Below are 24781 nucleotides of genomic sequence, written 5' to 3'. Positions count from 1 at the left end.
TCCAGCCTGGGTAACAAGAGCGAGACTCCGTCTCAAAAAAAAAAAAAAAAGATTAATTTTAATAGCAGGAATTTTCCCAGATGTAATCATCAGCCGACTTTGTTTTGCTGGGCAAGAGTATACAGTTCGGAGACAGGTGAGCTGCTCCAGCCTCGCTAACAGGTCTCACCTGCAAAACCTGGAAAACAGGCGCTGGGCGCGAGGCGGAGGGAAGGGCAGGCCCCCGCCCCGCCCTTCCCGGCCCCGCCCTTTCCTTGCCCCGCCCCGTCCGGCCTGGCCACGCCCCGTGCCTGGCCACGCCCCGCTCCGACACCCTTCGCTGCGCGCGCAGTTTCCCACACACCCGGAAGCGGATCGCGTGGAGTGAAGGTCACGCCGTGGCGCGTGAGTTTCCCTTTGTCTACATTGAATGTGTGCTTCCCAGCTCCCCCGCGCTTCTGTACCCGGGATCTGAGGGGCCACACGGGCCTTGTAACCCCCACACTGCTCCCTCTATCGCGACCAAATTCAGGCGTCTCCGTGAGAGTCCGGCGGTCGCTTCCCTGTGTGTTGATGTCGGCGGCGGGTCCTGTCCCCAGTCTTTCTGCCACAGGGCCGTGTAGTCACCGCCTATCGCGGAGTTTTCCTGATTCACGTCCTTCAGTGATGCCTACATCCGCTCTACACCGCGTAGAGCCCACCCTGGCGAGGTGGATTCCGGTCTGTCCGGTCCCCCAGCCTCTCGCCCTTGTCGGCCCCGGAGCGCAGCGCTCCAACCTCAATCCCGGAGAAGCCGCGACCTCTGCCGGGTTCTGGGATTCTGCAGACCCCACCCCACTGTTGATTCAGACCTTACCCTTACCCTCCTTGATCCGGGGCCCCGTTGCTCCCCAGGCCTCCTCTTCCCAGCCACCGCTTCTCCGGACGCTAGGTGTGGGGAGGTGACTTATCCTGTCTCCCGACATCCTGTTCTTGCGTCCCAAATAACACCCCACCGAAAAGGCATTCTTCTAGTGGGCATCGGATCCCAATCCCTTCCATGTGAGTGGGCGCAGAAAGAGAGATGGAGAACGAGGGAAAAGAAGGAAATATTTTGAAAGAGAGAAGATTGAGGGAGAGCCATAAGTAAACAGTAAAGTAGAGAGTAGATACGGGATTTGCAGAGACAGAGAATGAGGCTGAGAATGTAGCAGGAGGAGAAAAGCAACTAGAGAAATGCAGAAAAAGTTCCATCTCCGGAGACGTGAAGGACAGCAAGATAGTGAGAGGGACAGCAAAGTGGGAGGTTCCTCAGACTGAGTTGGGGTGAGGAGGAGGAATTTGGAGCCAGGACAGACAGAGCAGCCTGGTGCTGGGACAGCAAGAGGGGTCAGCTGGTGACAAGGAGAGCAGAGGGAGAACCACAGCAGGGTGAGGCCTGGGATATCGGGGTGCCAGAGAGCGGGGGAAAGGGGGTGTAACAGGGAGGAAAGGATTTAACAGGGGGAGCAGAGGGGGACCAGAGACAGGGAAAGGGGGAGAACTGGGCGTTGTGTAATCTCAGCACTTTGGGAGGCCGAGGCAGGTGGATCACCTGAGGTCACAGGAGGTTCGAGACCAGCCTGGTCAACATGGAGAAAGCCCGTCTCTACTAAAAATACAAAAATTAGCCGGATGTGTTTGTGGGCACCTGTAATCCCAGCTACTTGGGAGGCTGAGGCAGGAAAATCGCTTGAACTTGGGAGGCGGAGGTTGCAGTGAGCCAATCGCGCCATTGCACTTTAGCCTGGGCGACAAGAGGAAAAATCCATCTAAAAAAAAAAAAAAAAAAAAAAGGCAGAAATACGTGGAGATTGGGACGATCAAAGATTGGGCAGAGAGTTAGGAAAAGGGGTGAAGCAAGTTGCCAGAAGGAAGCAGGTGGAAGAGAAGTAATAGAAGGAAGAAGGGGAGAAACATCAGGAGAAGACAGCGGCTCAAGATGAGCAGGATCCTAGGGGGAAAGAAAGGGAAAAAAGGCTGGAAAAAGAGGGTGAGAATGAGAGAAATGTACAGAATGAGGGAGGGAAACACACAATACTGAGGAAAGAGGGGACCCTGTGTGCAGATGAATGGTGGATTGATGGGATATTATGATTAAGTTGTGACGTTGATTTCTCTATTTATAATATGAAATTTGGTTTAAAAATACAGATGAAGGCCGGGCGCGGTGGCTCAAGCCTGTAATCCCAGCACTTTGGGAGGCCGAGGCGGGTGGATCACGAGGTCGAGAGATCGAGACCATCCTGGTCAACATGGTGAAACCCCGTCTCTACTAAAAATACAAAAAACTAGCTGGGCGTGGTGGCGCGTGCCTGTAATCCCAGCTACTCAGGAGGCTGAGGCAGGAGAATTGCCTGAACCCAGGAGTCGGAGGTTGCAGTGAGCCGAGATCACGCCATTGCACTCCAGCCTGGGTAACAAGAGCGAAACTCCGTCTCAAAAAAAAAAAAAAAAAAATACAGATGAAGGCCGGGTGTGGTAGCTCACGCCTGTAATCCAAGCACTTTGGAGACCAAGGCAGGTGGATCACCTGAGGTCAGGAGTTCAAGACCAGCCTAACCAACATGGTGAAACCCCGTCTTAAAAAAAAAAAAAATACAGGTAAAGATGAGATGTACAAAACTCCTGTCTGTAAGGCTGGTGTATTTTATAATTCTTGGCATCAGAGTTTAGCATCCACTCACATTCCCTGTTCAGGCAAAGGTCAGTGACTTGAGTCATTCATTGTGGATCACCTACCTTCCTTTTCTGGGACTGCGAGTTTATAAGATAGCAGGCAAACCAAAGTGTTTTTCCTACTCTTGGAATCAACGCAATAGTGAACACTCGACACAGAATGCCTCATGTCTGATGAACAAAATGTGTGGGGATTACTTCCCACCAACAAGGAATTCATCAGACACCACTTGGGTGTTCTGTAATTTCACTCAAGTTGGCACTGTCTACGTGGAGTTAGCCTCAGATCCCACAGGTTCGGGGCTCAGTTCCACAAGGCTGCCCCCACTTCACATGCCGGTTGTAAGTTCCAGGTTGGGACTTGAACTTCAACTGAACATCGAAAAATTGAAGATTCCCTTCACCCTTTCCTTAGGTTTTATTTTATTTTTTTATTTTATTTTATTTTATTTTTTGAGACAGAGTTTCGCTCGTTACCCAGGCTGGAGTGCAATGGCGCGATCTTGGCTCACCGCAACCTCTGCCTCCTGGGTTCAGGCAATTCTCCTGCCTCAGCCTCCTGAGTAGCTGGGATTACAGGCACGTGCCACCATGCCCAGCTAATTTTTTGTATTTTGTTTTTAGTAGAGACGGGGTTTCACTATGTTGACCGGGATGGTCTTGATCTCTTGACCTCGTGATCCACCCACCTCGGCCTCCCAAAGTGCTGGGATTACAGGCTTGAGCCACCGCGCCCGGCCTCCTTAGGTTTTATTAATTTGCTACCTTGGTTTACAGAACTCAAGGAAAGATTTCGCTTAGTTTTACCCATTTGCTATGAACCTGGGATCCACAGAGAGGGGAGGGGGGCTGTGCTCTGCATGGGGTTTGGTCAGGGCTGGGTCTGTGTCCTGAATGGGGCAGCTCAGTCCAGCCCAGCTCCCCACTGCGGCAGCATGTGTGTGGGCTTCCATGAGGGGAACGAGTTCTAAAGAAAGGGGCCACAAACTGACTTGCTCTTCCTAGAGGAGTTTCTTGTCCCTGCATCAACTCTGGTGCAGTGGCCAGCGGAGGACATCTTTCCACAGGGTGCGGTCTGACCTGTGTGTGTGGTTGTGGCACAGGAAGGGAAATGTGTTGATTCTGAGCCCTAAACAGCGTATTTTAAACATTTAGGACTGACTGCTGAAGTGTCATGCTGTGTGATAAAAAAGCCAAGAAGAGAAGGAAGAGGAAAGCAGAGGAGTCAGGGATGGCTCTTTCTCAGGTAAAGTGATATTCTCAGTAGATTGTTCTATCTCCTTCCTTTCTGAAATGCCAGGCATTGGAGTTGTGAGTTTTTTTCTGAGTCTGAAGCGTCCTGACTGACACGTTTGCTGGCACTCACCCATGCCTTCCCTCAGTCCCTCTCATGTAACTTAGATTCCATCTCCCGTGACCCGGTGACATGAGCTTGGGAAGAGGCTGCACTGGGCATGGTCCTGGGAAGGGCTGACCCCAGACATGGATGGAGACGGGGTGTGGGCCCCGTGGTGTCAGGGCTGCTGGGTAGCAGGGATTGTTCAGGGGCCACATCGGGATGCATCGTCAGCTCTCTGTAGACCAGAAGCTGCATGTGGAAGTCATGTATTGTGTACAAGTACCTAGTAAATTCTAGGAAAGGAGTTCAGGAAAGAGAAACCTTTTCTGCCTGATTATTTTTTTTGGTGGTGGGGGACCAAGTCTCGCTCTGTCACCGGCCTTCTTTCTTTTTGAGATTGAGTCTTGCTCTGTCACCCAGGCTTGAATGCAGTGGCACGATCTCAGCTCATTGCAACCTCTGACTCCTGGGTTCAAGCTATTCTCATGCCTCAGCCTCACGAATAGCTGAGATTACAGGCGCCTGCTGCCACACCCAGCTAATTTTTTTTGTATTTTTAGTAGAGATGGAGTTTCACCATGTTGGTCAAGCTGGTCACGAACTCCTGACCTCAAGTGATCCTCCTGCCTTGGCCTCCCAATGTGCTGGGATTACAGGTATGAGCCACTGTGCTAGGCCAATATATTCTTGTTAGTTAATATGCTAAAATGACATTCTTTGTCTTGGTTACAATCATGTTGTTAATTTTTTTTTTTTTCTTTTTTTGAGACGGAGTTTCGCTCTTGTTACCCAGGCTGGAGTGCAATGGCACGATCTCAGCTCACCGCAACCTCTGCCTCCTGGGTTCAAGCAATTCTCCTGCCTCAGTCTCCTGAGTAGCTGAGATTACAGGCACACGCCACCATGCCCAGCTAATTTTTTGTATCTTTAGTAGAGATGGGGTTTCACCATGTTGACCAGGATGGTCTCGATCTCTTGACCTCGTGATCCACCCACCTCAGCCTCCCAAAGTGCTGGGATTACAGGCTTGAGCCACCGCGCCCGGCTGTTAATTATTTTTTAAAAAATCCAGCTCTTTCCTACCCCAACCCTCACTATTTTTTTTTTAACCTCTTCTTCTTGTCCCTGCTCACGCATTCTGTGCAGTGGTGATTGGCTGGAGAAAAGACCTACCCCCTTTTCCCTGCCTGATAGTAGAAGAGATGTCTGCCATGTTTACTGCTGATTATGATGTTTCATAAGCTGCTCTTGCTTAATAAAACCATGGTTGTTTTTGTTCTCTTAATAAAACCATGGTTGTTTTGTTTTTATTTTTGGCCTTATTTTTAATTGTGTAGTAATTTTTTAAGATATATACTGCTAAGATATTTTCTTTGACTTAATTTGTTAAATTATATCATTAGTAAATTTTCTGTAATGTATTAATATTTTGTTAATGGAATATATTGATGAACCCAGCTGAGTGTGGTGGCTCACGCCTGTAATCCTAGCACTTTGGGAGGCTGAGGTGGATGGATCACCTGAGGTCAGGAGTTCAAGACCAGCGTGGCTATCACGGTGAAACCCCATCTTTAAAAAGAAAAATAAAAAGAAAAGAAACCCCATTGGGCTTTTGTAAATACATAAATACCTAAATGTTATGGACACCATTATCATGTAAGTCCGGGGTCAATCACGTGTGTGTAGAATCCCAGCTTCTTGGGATGCTAAGGTAGTAGGATTCCCTTGAATGCAGGAGTTCGAGACTATCCTAGGTAACATGCTGACACTCAATCTCAATTTTTAAATATATTTATATCATGTTTTTTATATAAATAGAGATGACATCTCCCTACCTTGCCCAGGCTGGTCTCAAACTGCTGGCCTCAAGCAGTCCTCCCACCTTGGCATCCCAAAGTGCTGAGATTGCAGGTGTGAGCCACCAAGCCCAGCTTACATTTGTATTTTTGAATCTGGGTATTTAATAAAGATTGGAATTCAACCTGCTGGTTTTTTTTTCATGGTCTACCATTTTTTAATGGCTTAATGTATAATAATGTTTATAAACTAAATTGAATACAATTTATAAATTTTTGTTGCAAACATGCTGAAATGTACATAGCAAAACTCACTATGACAGGTGGGTGCAGTGGTACAAACCTTTAGTTCCAGCTACTTGGGAGGCTGAGGAAGTAGAAACATTTGAGCCCCAGGAGTTCAAAGCTGTAGTGCACTATGAATAAGCCACCGCCATCCATCCTGGACAACATAGTGAGACACTGTCTCGGAAAGATAGGCTATTAACAGACAACTCTTATTTCAGTTGACGTGCGTAAGTGTATATGTGTGCTGGTGTATATGCATCTAAGTGTACATATATACATATATATAAGTGTGTGTTCATGACTGCACAGATGAGCAAGCCTCTGGTTTTGTTAAAGGCACATCATCTTTTTATATACATATATATATATTTTTTTAACAGTTGAAATTACACTGAAATATTTTCCATGACCACAGAAATTGTCCTACACCATTGTAATAATGAGTCGATAGCTGTGAATAGTAACATTTATGGGATACATGTGTGTACTCACATGTAATGACTTTTTATGCAGGTCTGTGATTTTATCCCTGAACTTGTTTTAACCTTTTTCAATTAGGTAATTGTCATTTTACTTTTTTTTTTTTTTTTTTTTGAGACGGAGTTTTGCTCTCGTTACCCAGGCTGGAGTGCAATGGCGCGATCTCGGCTCACCGCAACCTCTGCCTCCTGGGTTCAGGCAATTCTCCTGCCTCAGCCTCCTGAGTAGCTGGGATTACAGGCACGCGTCACCATGCCCCGCTAATTTTTTGTATTTTTAGTAGAGACGGGGTTTCACCATGTTGACCAGGATGGTCTCGATCTCTTGACCTCGTGATCCACCTGCCTCGGCCTCTCAAAGTGCTGGGATTACAGGTTTGAGCCACCGTGCCCGGCGTCATTTTACTTTTGATGCTGATCTCTTCATTGTTTGATTCTTGAGGTTTCGTTCTAATGCTCGGATACCTGGGGATCAGTGCTTACTCTGCTGTTTTTAGCCCTTACACCTGGGGCGAGTTTTTTAGAATACCTGTGACACAGTTGTCTTCTCAGTAAGACATAGCTCTTTCTTTCATGGGCTTTTGTTGTCATAGCAGTTAGTACATTTAAAGCATTTAGAGTAGTGCCTATCACATGGGAAGTGTTTGAAAGCTTCAGTCATTGTTATTGTTATCATCACAGTTTTATGATTCCTTTTTTTTTTTTTTTTTTTTTTTTTTTTTTGAGACAGAGTCTCACTCTGTAGCCCAGGCTGGAGTGCAGTGTGGCATGACCTCGGCTCACTGCAACCTCCCTGTGTCGGGTTCAAGCGATTCTACTGCCTCAGCCTCCTGAGAAACTGGGATTATAGGCACCCACCAGCACGCCTGGCTGATTTTTGTATTTTTAGTAGAGATGGAGTTTCACCATATTGACCAGGCTGGTCTTGAACTCCTGACCTCGGGTGATCTGCCAACCTCGGCCTCCCAAAGTGCTGGGATTATAGGTGTGAGCCACCGCATCTGGCTTACAATTCTTTCTTTTTTAAGCCACTGCAGATATTGTCATCTCTAAAGATGCCACTTCTATTGGAGTGTTGAAAATAATATCTATTTCTTCTATAGAGATTATAGAGATAACTGTGGGTTTCTTATTTGTATTTCTTTGTTTTTCTTTTCTTTGAGAAGGAGACTTCCTCTGTCGCCAGGCTGGAGTGCACTGACATGATCTCAGCTGATTATAACCTCTGCCTCCTGGGTTCAAGTGATTCTGCTACTTCAGCCTCCCAAGTAACTGAGACCACAAGCATGAGCCACCACACCCGGCCTCTTATTTTTGTTTCTTAAATGCCAAAAAAATGAGTATCTATATTGATTTTTAAAATATAACTTCTTGCCGGGCGCAGTGGCTCACGCCTGTAATCCCAGCACTTTGGGAGGCCGAGGCAGGTGGATCACGAGGTCAAGAGATCAAGACCATCCTGGTCACCATGGTGAAACCCCGTCTCTACTAAAAATACAAAAAATTAGCTGGGCATGGTGGCGCGTGCCTGTAATCCCAGTTACTCAGGAGAATTGCCTCCCAGGCAGGAGAATTGCCTGAACCCAGGAGGCAGAGGTTGCAGTGAGCCAAGATCGCACCATTGCGCTCCAGCCTGGGTAACAAGAGCGAAACTCCATCTCAAAAAAAAAAAAAAAAAAAAAAAAAAAAAAAAAAAAAATATATATATATATATATATATATATATATATATAACTTCATATGGAAAAGTATAATAAACCACAATTAACAGGCTGTGTTGGTGGCTCATGTCTGTAATCCCAGCACTTAGGGAGACTGAGATGTGAGGACCAGTTGAGATCAGAAGTTCGAGACCAGCCTGGCCAGCATGGCGAAATTATGTCTCTACTGAAAATACGAAAGTTAGCCAGGTGTGATGGCTCACACCTATAATCCTAACTACCTGGGAGGCTGAGGCACGAGAATTGATTGAATCCAGGAGGCGGGGATTGGAGTGAGCCAAGATGGCACCACTGCAATCCAGCCTAGGTGACAGAGCAAGACTCTGTCTCAAGAAAAGAAAAAAACACATTATAGACACAGCTACATCACAAATACCTTAATGTGGATTTGTCAGGACTTTCACTTCAATCGAGTTAATCTTTCCAACTCTCTTCTCATTGTGAGTGAAGACAAATACCCTTTCCGTATCCTGTTGGTAAAATGTGTTTTCATTTTAGGGACACTTGACATTCACGGATGTGGCCATAGAATTTTCTCAGGAGGAGTGGAAATGCCTGGACCCTGCACAGAGGGCTTTGTACAAGGACGTGATGTTGGAGAACTACAGGAACCTGGTCTCCCTGGGTGAGGATCTGGTCCCTGCAGAAGCCGGGATCTGCCCTTGATATCTTGGCACTTTCCCTCGAGTGCCTCCTGGAAGCCTCTGTATTGCTTGACTGAGATTAAGACTTTGTTGACTTGGGAAGGGTATGGTGGCTCACGCCTGTAATCCCAGCTCTTTGGGAAGCTGAGGCAGGCTGATCACCTGAGGTCAGGAGTTCGAGATGAGCCTGGCCAACATGGTGAAACCCTGTCTCCACTAAAAATACAAACATTAGCCAGCTGCAGTGGTGGGTTCCTGTAATCCCAGCCACTGGGGAGGTTGAGGCAGGAGAATCGCTTGAATCAGGGAGGCAGAGGTTGCAGTGAGCCGAGATCACACCACTGCACTCCAGCCTGGGAACAAAAGCAAAACTCCGTCTCAAAAAAAAAACCCAAAAAAAACTGTAGACTCAAAAATGAAAAGCTCCATAGTGTTTTCTGGAGTTGAAATGTCTTTTTCTTCAGATACTCTATCCCCTTCAGTATATATCATTGGGGGTTACCAGGGCTGCAGTATGCATAGAACCTTTCTTGTTTGTTTTTGAAATTGAGTCTTGCTCTGTTGCCCAGGCTGGAGGGCATTGATGTGCTCTTGGCTCACTTGAGCCTCAGCTTCCCTAGTAACCAGGATTACAGGCGTCTGCCACCATGCCTGGCTAATTTTTGTTTTTGTTTTTTTGTTTTTTTGTTTTTTTTGTTTTTTTTGTTTTTTTTGAGACGGAGTTTCACTCTTGTTACCCAGGCTGGAGTGCAATGGCGCAATCTCGGCTCACCGCAACCTCCGCCTCGTGGGTTCAGGCAATTCTCCTGCCTCAGCCTCCTGAGTAGCTGGGATTACAGGCACGTGCCACCATGCCCAGCTAATTTTTTTTTGTATTTTTAATAGAGACGGGGTTTCACCATGTTGACCAGGATGGTCTCGATCTCTCGACCTCGTGATCCACCCGCCTCGGCCTCCCAAAGTGCAGGGATTACAGGCTTGACCCACCGCGCCCGTCCTAATTTTTGTATTTCTCTTTTTTACAGTGTTGGCCAGGCTGGTCTTAAACCCCTGGGCTCAAGCAGTCCACCCTCATTAGTCCACCCTCCCAAAGTGCTGGGATTACAGGCATGAGCCACCACACCCAGCTGCATAAAACCTTACGGCAAACTTTTAAGATGCCCATGTCGGTGTTTTCTATCCTGGGCTTTATACTCAGGAATTCTTGGAAGGGGGCTCGATGTCTGCATGTTACAGTATTCCCTAAGCATTCAGAAGGAGGCAGTCTGTGGATGGTTTTGTGAAACATTATGTTTTTTTTTTTGAGACGGGGTTTCGCTCTTGTTACCCAGGCTGGAGTGCAATGGCGCGATCTCGGCTCACCGCAACCTCCGCCTCCTGGGTTCAAGCAATTCTCCTGCCTCAGCCTCCCTAGTAGCTGGGACTATAGGCGTGCACCACCATGCCCAGCTAATTTTTGTATTTTTAGTAGAGACGGGGTGTTGACCAGGATGGTCTCGGTCTCTTGACCTCGTGATCCACCCGCCTTGGCCTCCCAAAGTGCTGGGATTACAGGCGTGAGCCACTGCACCCGGCTTTTGTGAAACATTATTTTTGATTCATTTGTGATAGCCTCTCCCCTAGGACAGAGGGCTTGGGTTTTAGAGATGCCACAGCACATTCTGATTCTTTTTTTTACAAACAGGAGTCTCTCTTCCTGACCTGAATATTAACTCCATGTTGAAGCAAAGGAGGGAGCTCTGGTCTGGTGAGAATGAAGTGAAAATAGCAAAAAGTTCAGACAGGAGGGAAGGCATGAAAGTTGTAAACAAAGGTAAGAGCTCACATGGGCAGGGGGGAAGCCACGCTGTTGTTTGGGCTTTTTCGTTTTGTCTTGTTTGGGTTTTTTGTTTCTGTTTTCGAGTTTGTCTTGTTTTTGAGACAGTGTCACTCTGTCATGAAACAGAGCCTGGTAGACAAAGCAAGACTTGGTCTCCAAAAAATATATATATTTTATATATATATATATATATATTTAAAAAGAAAGAAAAAATAAAATCTCGGCCGGGCGTGGTGGCTGGAGATTTTTTTGATTGGAGATTTTCTTTTTTCTTTCTTTTTCTCTCTGTATTTACTTATTTGAGATGGAATTTCACTCTGTTGCTGAGGCTGGAGTGCGGTGGGGCGATCTCAGCTCACTATAATCTCCACCCCCCGGGTTCAAGGGATTCTGCTGCCTCAGCCTCTCAGGTTTCTGCAATTACAGGCACCTGCCACCATGCCTGGCTAATGTTTTCTGTATTTTTAGTAGAGATGGGGTTTCACGATGTTGTCAAGGCTGGTCTCAAACTCGTGACATTAAGTGATCCGCCTGCCTCGGCCTCCCAAAGTGCTGGGATTATAGGAGTGAGCCACTGTACCCAGCCTCTTTTTATTTTGCAGCTATAGGAATCTGGCCATGTTGCCCATGTTGATTTTGAATCCCTGGGCTCAAGCAATCCTCCTGCCTGGGCCTTCATAATTACTCTTAATTACTGGCATGAGCCACCATGCCTGATCTTATTTTTTATTTTGAATTTAGATTTAATTGCTTGCCAGGAATATTTAACTCATTTCCCCCACAATTTCACTCTCTTTCCTCCCTGCTTCCTTTCTGTGTGTATGAATTTCAGTATTTTGGATACTCAAGTGGAATCATACAGTATTTATCTTGTTATGACTGGCTTATCTCACTTAGTGTAGTGTCTTTCAGGTTCATCTATTTTGTAGCACATCAGAAAAATTGTATTTTTTTTTTTTTTTTTTTTGAGACGGAGTTTCGCTCCTGTTACCCAGGCTGGAGTGCAATGGCACGATCTCGGCTCACCGCAACCTCCGCCTCCTGGGTTCAGGCAATTCTCCTGCCTCAGCCTCCTGAGTAGTTGGGATTACAGGCACGTGCCACCATGCCCAGCTAATTTTTTGTATTTTTAGTAGAGACGGGGTTTCACCATGTTGACCAGGATGGTCTCGATCTCTAGACCTCGTGATCCACCCACCTCGGCCTCCCAAAGTGCTGGGATTACAGGCTTGAGCCACCGCGCCCGGCTGAAAAACTGTATATTCTTTTAGGACTGAATAGTGTTTTTCTGTTGTCTGTACCACAGTTTGTTTAACTATCCATCCATTGGTGAACACATGCATTACATCTACCTCTTTATTATTTTGAATAATGCTGCTATGAACATGGGTTTTGTTTTTGTTTTTGTTTTTTTGAGATGGAGTCTCACTCTGTCACCCAGGCTGGAGTACAGTGGTGTGATCTCGGCTCACTGCAACTTCTACCTCCCAGGTTCAAGCAATTTCTCCTGCCTCAACCTCCTGAGTAGCTTGGACGATAGACGCACGCCACTATGCCGAGCTAATTTTTGTATTTTCAGTAGAAGTGGGGTTTCACCATTTCGGCCAGGCTGGTCTCAAACTCCTGACCTTGTGATCCACCTGCCTCGGCCTCCCAAAGTGCTGGGATTACAGTTGTGAGCCACAGAGCTCAGCCTTGAGCATGGGTTTTTAAGTATCTCTTCAAGATCACGTCTTCATTTTTAAAAAATTTTTTACTATCTTTGTTTGTTTGTTTGAGACAGAGTTTCACTCTTGTCTCCCAGGCTGGAGTGCAGTGGCTCCATCTCAGCTCACTGCAGCCTCTCCCTCCCAGATTCAAGCAATTCTCCTGCCTCAGCCCCCGCAAGCCCCTGGGATTACAGGTGTGTGCCACCATGCCTAGCTAATTTTTTTATTATTAGTAGAGACAGCGTTTCACCATGTTGCCTAGGCTGGTCTTGAACTCCTGATCTCTGGTGATCCGCCTACCTCGGCCTCCCAAAGTGCTGGGATTACAGGCGTGAGCCACCGTGCCTTACCACCACTTTTCTTTTTTTTTTTTTTTTTTTTTTTAATTGGAGAGTGAGTCTTGCTCTGTTGCCCAGCACACTGGAGTGCAGAAGCACAATCTTGGCTCACTGCAACCTCCTCCTCCCAGGTTCAAATGCTTCTCCTGCCTCAGACTCCCGAGTCGCTGGGATTACAGGCACCTGCCGCCACACCCAGCTAAGTTTGCATTTAGTAGAGATGGGGTTTCGCCATATCGGCCAGATCCCACAGGTTGAAGGCTCAGTCTCCAAGACTTGCCCTCTTCTCACCAGTTACAAGCCTAGGCGTCCAGAGCGTCTCACCAAAGGGCATCAAGTAGGGGTTCCCTTGGCCCCTTCTTTGGGCTTTATTAATTTGCTGGAACAGATCACAAAGCTCACAAAAACACTTAATATTACCGGTTTATTATAAAAGATATTTCAAAGGGTACCGAGAAAGAAACATGTTGGGCAAGGTATGGGCCAAGGGGCATGAAGCTTCCATGTCCTTCGAAGCTGGGTGCATCACCGTCTGGGAATCTCCGTATGTTCAGCCATCGGGAAACTCACTGAACCCAGTCCTCACGGATGTTTATGGTCAGCCTTCCTTCCGATAGAGTGTAGAGCGGGACCCTCTGGGGAAGGTCCTAAGACCCACAATCAGAAAGCTGGGGGAAGATGAGAGTCCTGCCTTGAGACAGGTGAAAGGAACGCAAGAGAAGGTTAGAGAGGTTCTGTGTCCTGAGGCCTGTAGGGAAGGCCTAACACACCCAACATTATAACCAGAGACTGTAACAGGGGCTATGGGAGTTATTAGGCAGGAGCCGTGGGTAACCACCAGTGTATATATCTCTGTGTATTATTTATTTTTAATTCCTTTTTTTTTTTTTTTTTTGAGATGGAGTCTCACTCTTTTGCCCAGGCGGGAGTGTAGTGGCGCGATCTTGGCTCACTGCATTCTCTGCCTCCTGGGTTCAAGTGATTCTCATGCCTCAGCCTCCTGAGTAGCTGGGATTACAGGGGTGCACCACCACGCCTGGCTAATTTTCTGTATTTTTTTTTTTTTTTTTGAGACGAAGTTTCGCTCTTGTTACCCAGGCTGGAGTGCAATGGCGCGATCTCGGCTCACCGCAACCTCCGCCTCCTGGGTTCAGGCAATTCTCCTGCCTCAGCCTCCTAAGTAGCTGGGATTACAGGCACGCGCCACCACGCCCAGCTAGTTTTTTGTATTTTTAGTAGAGACGGGGTTTCACTATGTTGACCAGGATGGTCTCGATCTCTCGACCTCGTGATCCACCCACCTCGGCCTCCCAAAGTGCTGGGATTACAGGCTTGAGCCACCGCGCCTGGCTTAATTTTTTGTATTTTTAATAGAGACGGGGTTTCCCCATGTTAGCCAGGATGCTCTCCATCTCTTGACGTTGTGATCTGCCCACCTTGGCCTCCCAAAGTGCTGGGATTACAGGCGTGAGCCACCGTGCTCGGCCTACATCTCTGTGTATTATAACACTACGTGGGAATTCTAGAACCAGTCTTCCCTGGAATCGAAGAAACAGCTGTATTCTGAATAGAAATAATGCAAGTAGGATTTCTGCGTTGCTTTTTCCCCCCTAATTATGGAGGCAAACTCTTCATTCCTTAAGCATGGAATATGATGTTACCTGGTGGCGTTTTTCATGTGGCCGCTGTTAAGTAGATGCTTTGTCTTCCTAGCGTGTTGAGTGTTTTCATCATAAGTGATTGTTGAAGTTTTTCAAATGTTTTTCTGTATTAGCCAAGATCATTGTGTGGGTTTTTTTCTCTTTATTCTGTTATCGTCAGGTATCACATGGATTCATGTTCATAAGTCGCGTAATCCTTGCATTCCTAGAATAAATTCTGCTTTGTCGTAGTGCGTGATCCATTTTAACATGCTAATGAATTTGTTTTGCTAGCATTTTGTTGGAGGTTTTTGCATTCGGTTAATCAGAAATACGGCCGGGCGCGGTGGCTCAAGCCTGTAATCCCAGCACTTTGGGAGGCCGAGGCGGGTGGATCACGAGGTCGAGAGATCGAGACCATCCTGGTCAACATGGTGAAACCCCGTCTCTACTAAAAGTGCAAAAAATTAGCTGGGCATGGTGGCACGTGCCTGTAATCCCAGCTACTCAGGAGGCTGAGGCAGGAGAATTGCCTGAGCCCAGGAGGCGGAGGTTGCGGTGAGCCGAGATCGCGCCATTGCACTCCAGCCTGGGTAACAAGAGCGAAACTCCGTCTCCAAAAAAAAAAAAAAAAAAAACAAAAAAACAGAAATACTCCTCTGCAGTTTTCTTTAGGGCCTTGGCCTTTGCGTTCAAGGTAACCCTGCTCGTATTAAATGAGTGGAAGCGTTCTCGTCACCCTCATGGAAGATTTTTTTTTTTTTTTTTTTTTTTTTTTTGAGACGGAGTTTCCCTCTTGTTACCCAGGCTGGAGTGCAATGGTGCCATCTCGGCTCACCACAACCTCCGCCTCCTGGGTTCAGGCAATTCTCCTGCCTCAGCCTCCTGAGTAGCTGGGATTACAGGCACGCGCCACCATGCCCAGCTAATTTTTTGTATTTTTGGTAGAGACGGGGTTTCACCGTGTTGACCAGGATGGTCTCGATCTCCTGACCTCGTGATCCACCTGCCTCGGCCTCCCAAAGTGCTGGGATTACAGGCTTGAGCCACCGCGCCCGGCCCTCATGGAAGATTTTTAGGAGTACTGGTGTTAAATGTTTTTTCAGTGTCTGATAGAATTTTACAGTGAGGTCATCTGGTCCATTGTTATTGTAGTTGGGAGCTTTTTGATACGTTACTTGATCTCCTCATTTGTTACTGGTGTGGATAGTTTCTGCTTCTTCATGCTTCAGTCTTGGTAAGTGGTGTCTCTCTAGAAATTTATTCTTTTTTTTTTTCATTATCATGTTTCATGTTCTCACACAATTATTCAATCTCATTTTCTTTAACTCATTTTCATTTGTAAACATTCATTAGTGGGTTTTATTTTCATTTTAATTTTTTGAGACAGAGTCTCATTCTGTTGCCCAGGCTGGAGTGCAGTGGCACAATCTCAGCTCACTGCAATGTCTGCCACCCAGGTTCAAGTGAGTCTCCTGCCTCAGCCTCCTGAGTAGCTGGAATTACAGGTGCCTGCCACCAGCTAATTTTTGTGTTTTTAGTAGAGACAGGTTTCACCATCTTGGCCAGGCTGGTGAACTTCTGACCTTGTGATCCACCTGCCTTGGCCTCCCAGAGTGCTGAGATTACAGGTGTGAGCCACCATGTCTGGCAATTTTTGTATTTTTAATAGAGATTATTTTGCCATGTTGGTCAGGGTGGTCTTAAAGTCCTGACCTCAAGTGATCTGCCCACAGTGGCCTCTTTAAAGTGCTGGATTACAGGCCTGAGCCACTGCGCCCTGCCTGTAACCATTCATTTGTAATTTCCTCTTTTCCATTTCTAATTTTAGACATTTGAATGTCATGCTTCATGGTTTTTTGGTGTTTTTTTTTTTTTTCAGGGTATCTACTAAAGGTTTGCCAGTCTTCTTATCATTCATTCACATGAACCCTTGGCCGGGTGTGGTGGCCCGTGCCTGGGATCCCAGCACTTTGGGAGGCTGAGGCAGGCAGATCACTTGAGGTCATGAGTTCAATAGCAGCCTGGCCAACACGGTAAAACACTGTCTCTACTAAAAATACAAAAAAATTGTCTGGGCTGGCTAGGTGTGTTGGCTCACCCCTGTAATCCTAGCACTTTGGGAGGCCAAGGCAGGCAGATCACTTAAAATCAGGAATTTGAGACCAGCCTGGCCAACATGGTGAAACCCTTTCTCTACTAAAAATACAAAAATTATCTAGGTATGGTAGCGGGCATCTGTAATCCCAGCTACTCGAGAGGCTGAGGCAGGAGAAACGCTTCAACCTGGGAAGTGGAGGTTGCAGTGAGCTGTGATCATACCATTGCACTCCAGCCTGGGTGACAAGAGTGAGACTCTGTTTCAAAAAACAAAAATTAGCTGGGCGTGGTGGCACATGCCTGTAATTCCAGCTACTCTGGAGGCTGAGGCAGGAGAACCAATTGAACCCGGGAGGTGGAAGTTGCAGTGAGCCAAGGTGGCCTCGCTGCACTCCAGCCGGGATAACAGAGCAAAACTTTGTCTCAAAAAAAAAACAAAAAAAAATTAAAAACCCAATACTATGAACCTTTAATTTCATGACTTTCTCTAGTGCTTCTCTATTCTTTGTTTTTGAGTCTTTCTTTTTTCTTTTTTTTTTTTTTGAGACGGAGTTTCACTCTTGTTACCCAGGCTGGAGTGCAATGGCACGATCTCGGCTCACCGCAACCTCCGCCTCCTGGGTTCAGGCAATTCTCCTGCCTCAGCCTCCTGAGTAGCTGGGATTACAGGCACGCGCCACCATGCCCAGCTAATTTTTTGTATTTTTAGTAGAGACGGGGTTTCACCATGTTGACCAGGATGATCTCGATCTCTTGACCTTGTGATCCGCCCACCTTGGCCTCCCAAAGTGCTGGGATTACAGGCTTGAGCCACCACGCCTGGCCATCTTTATTTTTTCTTTCCGCTACCTTTGTGTTTAGTTTACTTCTTTTTTCTCTCTTTTTTTTTTTTTTTGAGGCGGAGTTTCGCTCTTGTTACCCAGGCTGGAGTGCAATGGCGCGATCTCGGCTCACCGCAACCTCCGCCTCCTGGGTTCAGGCAATTCTCCTGCCTCAGCCTCCTGAGTAGCTGGGATTACAGGCATGCCCCACCATGCCCAGCTAATTTTTTGTATTTTTAGTAGAGACGGAGTTTCACGATGTTGACCAGGATGGTCTCGATCTCTTGACCTTGTGATCCGCCCGCCTCGGCCTCCCAAAGTGCTGGGATTACAGGCTTGAGCCACCGCGCCCGGCCTTTTCTCTCTTTTTTTTTAAGATAGATTCTGGCTCTGTCACCCAGGCTGGAGTGCAGTGGCGCTGTCTCCGCTCACTGCAACCTCCCAATCCTGAGTTAAAGCATTTCTTCTGCCTCAGTCTCCTGAGTAGCTGGGACTATATAGGCATGGGCCACCACACCCACCTAATTTTTCTAATTTTTACATTTTTAGTAGAGATGGGATTTCACCATATTGGTCAGGCTGGTCTTGAACTCCTAACCTTGACCTTGGCCTCCCAAAGTGCTGGAATTACAGGCGTAAGCAACTACACCTGGTCTGTTTACTTCATTGAGGTATAAGGTTAGGTTGTTGATATGTAACTTTTATTTTCATTTTGTTTGAGATTGGGTCTTGTTCCATCACCCAGGATGGAGTGCGGTGGTACGATCATAGTTCACAGAAGCTTGGAACTGTTGGCATCAATCAGTCCTCATGTATCAGCCTCCCAAGTAGCTGGGACTACAGGTGCATAGCACTGTGCCTTGCTAATTTAAAAAAAAAAAAAAAAGGCCAGGCGCGGTGGCTCAAGCCTGTAATCCCAGCACTTTGGGAGGCCGAGGCGGGTGGATCACGAGGTCAAGAGATCGAGACCATCCTCGTCAACATGGTGAAACCCCGTCTCTACTAAAAATACAAAAAAATTAGCTGGGCATGGTGGCGCGTGCCTGTAATCCCAGCTACTCAGGAGGCTGAGGCAGGAGAATTGCCTTAGCCAAGGAGGCAGAGGTTGCGGTGAGCTGAGATCGCGCCATTGCACTCCAGCCTGGGTAACGAGAGCGAAACTCTGTCTGAAAATAAATAAATAAATAAATAAATAAAGTGTTAACAGCTTGACTTTGATTCTGTGCACAAAGCACTACTGTATGACCTTGCTCTCACTTTATGTTAGTAATGGCAGAAATTGCTCCTGTATATGTTCTGTCCCCGTAAACATATATTATAGTGCTTCATAAGATTTTGTCTTTCACATGCTAGGGAAGAATTAAAAGCAAAGTTACAGATAAAAAGTGCAGTGATACATGTCTCTGTTTGATCATTTATTTACTTTTTTTTCCTTTTGAGATGGAGTCTCGCTATGTCACCCAGGCTGAGGTGCAGTGGTGCAATCTTGACTCACTGCAACCTCCGCCTCCCAGGTTCAAGTGATGCGCCTGCCTCAGCCTCCCAAGTAGCTGGGATTACAGGCATGCACCGCCATGCGATTTCTGTATTTTTAGTAGAGATGGGGTTTCACCGTGTTGGCCAGTCTCATCCCAAACTCCTGACCTCAAGCAATCCGCCTGCTTCGGCCTGTCAGAGTGATGAGATTACAGTTGTGAGCCACTGCACCTGGCCCATTTATTTATTTCAGTGGAGAATTTATCTTCTCATTTGGGTTGCCAGTACTATCTGGATTCCTTTTTTTTTTTGAGTCGGAGTTTCGCTCTTGTTACCCAGGCTGGAGTGCAGTGGCGCGATCTCGGCTCACCGCAACCTCCACCTCGTGGGTTCAGGCAATTCTCCTGCCTCAGCCTCCTGAGTAGCTGGGATTACAGGCACGTGCCACCATGCAGCTAATTTTTTGTATTTTTAGTAGACACGGGGTTTCACCATGTTGACCAGGATGGTCTCGATCTCTCGACCTCGTGATCCACCCGCCTCGGCCTCCCAAAGTGCTGGGATTACAAGCTTGAGCCACCGCGCCCGGCCTCTCGATTCCTTTTATTTTATTTTGAAGGACTCTCTGGAGCATTTCTTGTTGGACAGGTCTATAGCACTAATGAACTTCCTTAGCTCTTCTTTATCATGGAAAGTCTAAATTTCTCCTTTGTTTTTACAGGTGCCTTTTGCTAAATACAGTATTCTTGGTTGTTTTTAAGCACTTTCAATATATAATCTCACTGCCTTCTAGCATGCAAAGTTTCTGCTGGAAAAGTACATGCTCTTGTATGTTTTCCTCTAGATTGCAAGTATCTTTTTTGTTGCTACTGTCAAGATTCTTCCCCTGTCTTTGATGTTTGATAATTTGTTTATAATGTATCTCTGTCAAATATCCTTGGATTGATTTTCATCCTAATAGTCAAGCTTCTTCAAGTGTATATTCAGGTCTTTCTTCAGAACTGGGATTTGGACAATTATTTAGACAATTATTTCTTCATTTGCAATTTCTGATCCTCTGTCTTCTCCTTATGAACCTCTAATAATTTGTATATTCTACTTGCGAGCATCCAAAAACTTTCTAGTTGTTTGTTTGCTTTTCTTCACTGTTTTTTGTTTTTGGTCTTTGGAGCTGATACACCCCCGCTCCCTCCGAAAGGGAGTCTTGCCCTGTTGCCTAGGCTGGAGTGCAACGGCATGATCTCAGTTTACATGTATATGCTATGACGCCTTGCTAATTTTTGTATTGTTAGTAGAGATGGAGTTTCTCAGAAGCTTACAATTCCTGTTCTGTTTCTCTGCTCACAATCCCTCCCAAACTCACCCATAATCCTCCTGATTCCTACAGATTTCTCAGCACCCCAGGGCATCACCTTACCCTTTTCTGTTTTCAGCACTGCCAATGTGACGTACAAAGTATGCTGATATTTCTTACAGGGTTTGAGTCAGATGAGGCAGATTCTAGTTTTTTCATCAGACTCTAAACATGCCAGAATTATGGATCTGATTTTCACTCTTTTCTTGTTTTTTTTTTAGGGAGCAGCTGTGCACTGGGAGGCAATGCAGGAAACAAACCAATTAAAACACAGCTTGGAGTATCCTTTCACTTACATCTGTCCGAACTGGAGATATTTCCAGATGAAAGGGTAATAAATGAATGTAATCAAGTTGAAAACTTTATCAACCACAGTTCCTCTGTTTCGTCTCTTCAAGAAATTCCTTCCACTGTCAAAACCCCTGTTTTTAATAGGAATGATTTTGATGACTCTTCATTACTCCTGCAAGAACAGAAAGTACACATTAGAGAAAAACCTTATGAATGTCATGAGCACAGCAAAGTCTTTAGAGTGTCTTCCAGCCTGACCAACGATCAAGTAATCCATACCACAGAGAAACCTTATAAATGTAATGAATGTGGCAAGGTCTTTAGTCGTAATTCACACCTTGCAGAACATTGGAGAATTCATACCGGAGAGAAGCCTTATAAATGTAATGACTGTGGCAAGGTTTTTAGTTACAATTCAAACTTTGCACGACATCAAAGAATTCATATCAGAGAGAAGCCTTATGAATGTAATGAATGTGGTAAAGTCTTCAGCAACAATTCTTACCTTGCACGACATCAAAGAATTCATGTTGAAGAGAAACCTTACAGATGTAATGAATGTGGTAAGGGCTTCAGTCATAAGTCATCTCTATCAAATCACTGGAGAATTTATACTGGAGAGAAACCTTACAAATGTGATGAATGTGGCAAGGCCTTCTATAGAGTTGCACTCCTTGTACGACATCAGAAAATTCACACTGGAGAAAAACCTTACAAATGTAATGAATGTGGTAAGGTCTTTATTCAAAATTCACACCTAGCACAACATTGGAGAATTCATACGGGAGAGAAACCTTACAAATGCAATGAATGTGGAAAACTATTTAATCAACTTTCAAATCTTGCACGACATCGAAGAATTCACACCGGAGAGAAGCCTTACAAATGTAATGAATGTGGTAAAGCATTTAGTGAGTATTCGGGCCTTACAGCCCATCTTGTAATCCACACTGCAGAGAAGCCTTACAAATGTAATGAATGCGGCAAGGCATTCAGACACAAGTTATCCCTCACCAATCATCAGAGAATCCATACTGGTGAAAGACCTTACAAATGTAATGAGTGTGGCAAGGTTTTCAATCGGATTGCACACCTTGCACGACACCGGAAAACTCATACTGGAGAGAAACCTTACAAATGTAATGAGTGTGATAAGGCCTTCACTCGCCTTTCATACCTAGCACAACACTGGACGGTTCATATGGGATAGAAACTACACATGTAATAAATATGTCAAAGAATTTAGTGTGCACTCAAGCCTTGCTACCCATCTGTTACTCCATACTGCAAAGAAATTTGGAAATGTAAAAAATATGACAAGGTCTTCAAACACAACTTTTTTGTTTGTTTGTTTGTTTTTTAGACAGAGTTTCTTCGCTCTTGTTACCCAGGTTGGAGTGCGATGGCACAATCTCAGCTCACCGCAACCTCCGCCTCCTGGGTTCAGTCAATTCTCCTGCCGCAGCCTCCTGAGTAGCTCGGATTACACGCATGTGCCACCATGCCCAGCTACTTTTTTGTATTTTTAGTAGAGACAGGGTTTCTCCATGTTGACCAGGATGGTCTTGATCTCTTGACCTCGTGATCCACCCACCTCAGCCTCCCAAAGTGCTGGGATTACAGGCTTGAGCCACCGTACCCAGCCCCCAAACACAACTTTTTCTAATAATTCATTAGAGAATATATGCTGAAGAGACTTCACAATTGTAATGAATGTGTGGAAAAGTCTTCAACGAAATTTCATACCTTGCAAAAGGAGATCTAAAGAAAACAATCAGAAATGACAAAGGTGACATTACCACCAATCCCACAGAAATATTAAAAACCCTCAGAGATTACTGTGCGTACCTATATGCACAAACTAAAAAACCTAGAAGAAATTGATAAATTGCTGGAAAGATATAACCCACCCAAGACTGAACCAACAAAACATTTAAAATTTACTTGGAACCAGAAGAGCCCAACCTAAGAAGAAATTGCCATCCTGAACAGACCAATAGTGAGTTCCCAAATTGAATCAGTAATTAAAAAGCTATCAAAAAAGCTCTGGACCCAACAGATTTATAGTTCAGTTCTACCAGATTATAAAGAAGAGCTGTAGCTGGGCGTGGTGGCTCACGCCTGTAATCCCAGCACTTTGGGAGGCTGAGGCGGGCGGATCACCTGAGGTCAGGAGTTCGAGACCAGCCTGACCAATATGGTGAAACACTGTCTTTAAAAAAAAAAAAGAAGAGCTGTTACCAATTGTACTGAAACTGTTCAAAACATAGATCCAGAGAGACTCCTGTCTAATTATATGAGGCCAGCTTCATTCTAATACCAAAACCTGACAGACCCAATGAAAAAAGAAAACTTGAGGCCAGTATTTCTGGTTAACATAGGTGCAGAAATCCTTAACAAAATAATAGTGAACCAGATCCATCTGCACATCAAAAAGCTAATCCACCATGATCAGGCAGGCTTTACTGTTGGACTGCAAGATTGGTTCAGTATACACAAATCAATAAATGTGATTCATCACATACACAGAAGTAAAAACAAAATCCACATGACCATGATCATCTCTTTATATGCAGAAAGGTTTTTATTGCAGTTCAACATTCCTTCATATTAAAAGCCCTCAACAAATTACACATGGAGGGCACATACTTCAATAAGAACCATCTATGATGGACCCACAGCCAACATAATACTGAATGGGCAAAAGCCGGAAGCATTCCCCTTGAGAACTGTAACACAGCAGGGATGACCATTCTCACCACTTCTATTCAACATAGTACTGGAAGTCCTAAGCTGAGCAGTCAGGCAAGATAAAGAAAAGGCATATACAAATAGGAAGAGAGGAAGGCAGTTTCTTTTGTAGATGATGTGAGTCTATACTTAGAAAACCCGTAGTCTCGGCCGGGCGCGGTGGCTCAATCCTGTAATCCCAGCACTTTGGGAGGCCGAGGCGGGTGGATCACGAGGTCGAGAGATCGAGACCATCCTGGTCAATATGGTGAAACCCCATCTCTACTAAAAATACAAAAAATTAGCTGGGCATGGTGGCGCGTGCCTGTAATCCCAGCTACTCAGGCGGCTGAGGCAGGAGAATTGCCTGAACCCAGGAGGCGGAGGTTGCGGTGAGCTGAGATCGCGCCATTGCACTCCAGCCTGGGCAACAAGAGTGAGACTCCGTCTCAAAAAAAAAAAAAAAAGAAAGAAATCAGAAACAACACAGATTGAAAAATATTTCATGAACATGAATAGGAAGAATCAATATTGTTAATATACTGCCCAAAGCAATTTACAGAGTTAATGCTATTTCTATCAAACTACCAATGGCATTTTTCACAGAATTAGAAGAAAGCAATCTAAAATGTATTTGGAACCAGAAGAGCCCAGACTAAATAGCAAAAGCAATCCTAAGCAAAAAAAACAAAGTTTGGCCGGGCGCGGTGGGTCAAGCCTGTAATCCCAGCACTTTGGGAGGCCGAGGCGGGTGGATCACAAGGTCGAGAGATCGAGACCATCCTGGTAAACATGGTGAAACCCCGTCTCTACTGAAAATACAAAAATTAGCTGGGCATGGTGGTAAGTGCCTGTAATCCCAGCTACTCAGGAACCTGAGGCAGGAGAATTGCTTGAACCCAGGAGGCGGAGGTTGCGGTGAGCCGAGATCGCGCCATTGCGCTCCAGCTTGGGTAACAAGAGCGAAATTCCGTCTCAAAAAAAAAACTAAGGAAATCAGAATAAATTATGCATAAGTTGATAGTAATGTACCAACAATGGTTTATAAACTGTAAATTCCATACTAAAATAGTATAAGATGTTAGTGTCTGGTAGAGGACCCTTGGATCCCCTCTTGCTCCCACCCAGGCCCCGGCCACGCGGAAAATACCTAACCTCACCACGTGGATATCCTTTGTCTCACACTGCCCAGCGTCCTAGCCCCAAGTACAAACGACCCCGGGTGACTCAGCAACTTTCTGCCCAGCAACCGATCAGACCAATCACCGACCACCTTATCAGCCCTTCACTGACTTCCCGCCTGACGGTCCAACTGACCAATCACCATCTGTCACATCACCTCCTTCACTCCCCGGTTCCCCCACCTCTATAAAAATCACGGAACAAAGAAAACCGGCGCGAGACTGCTGACTCTCTCCTGTTGTACGGGTCCAGTCAGTCTGCCCGGGGATTTTTCCAATAAAGCCTAAACATCCTGTCCATTCGGCTCTATCTGGCTCACTCGGCTTAATTCCTGGGGTCTCAGCAAACAAGTGGTCCAGGGAGGCCGGACAGTTAGTA

The 24781-nt window shown here is 45.8% G+C and overlaps 1 protein-coding gene across 1 annotated transcript; it reads left to right on the top strand.

The window, feature by feature from the left end:
- Window positions 1-304: 304 nt before the first annotated feature.
- On the top strand, window positions 305-24747 carry LOC101036077 (uncharacterized). Its single transcript, XM_003944218.4, has 5 exons — window positions 305-384; window positions 3832-3922; window positions 8798-8924; window positions 10628-10756; window positions 20422-24747. Exons 2-5 carry the CDS (start codon window positions 3851-3853, stop codon window positions 21699-21701), a joined length of 1608 nt encoding a protein of 535 aa, XP_003944267.3. The 5' UTR covers window positions 305-384; window positions 3832-3850; the 3' UTR covers window positions 21702-24747.
- The last annotated feature ends 34 nt before the right edge of the window (window positions 24748-24781 follow it).

The sequence above is a fragment of the Saimiri boliviensis genome, chromosome 14 (assembly GCF_048565385.1).
Source record: "Saimiri boliviensis isolate mSaiBol1 chromosome 14, mSaiBol1.pri, whole genome shotgun sequence".
Taxonomy (NCBI): Eukaryota; Metazoa; Chordata; class Mammalia; order Primates; family Cebidae; genus Saimiri; species Saimiri boliviensis.
Note: the sequence above shows the minus strand (reverse complement) of the source record. Positions and strands in the feature narration are given on the sequence as shown.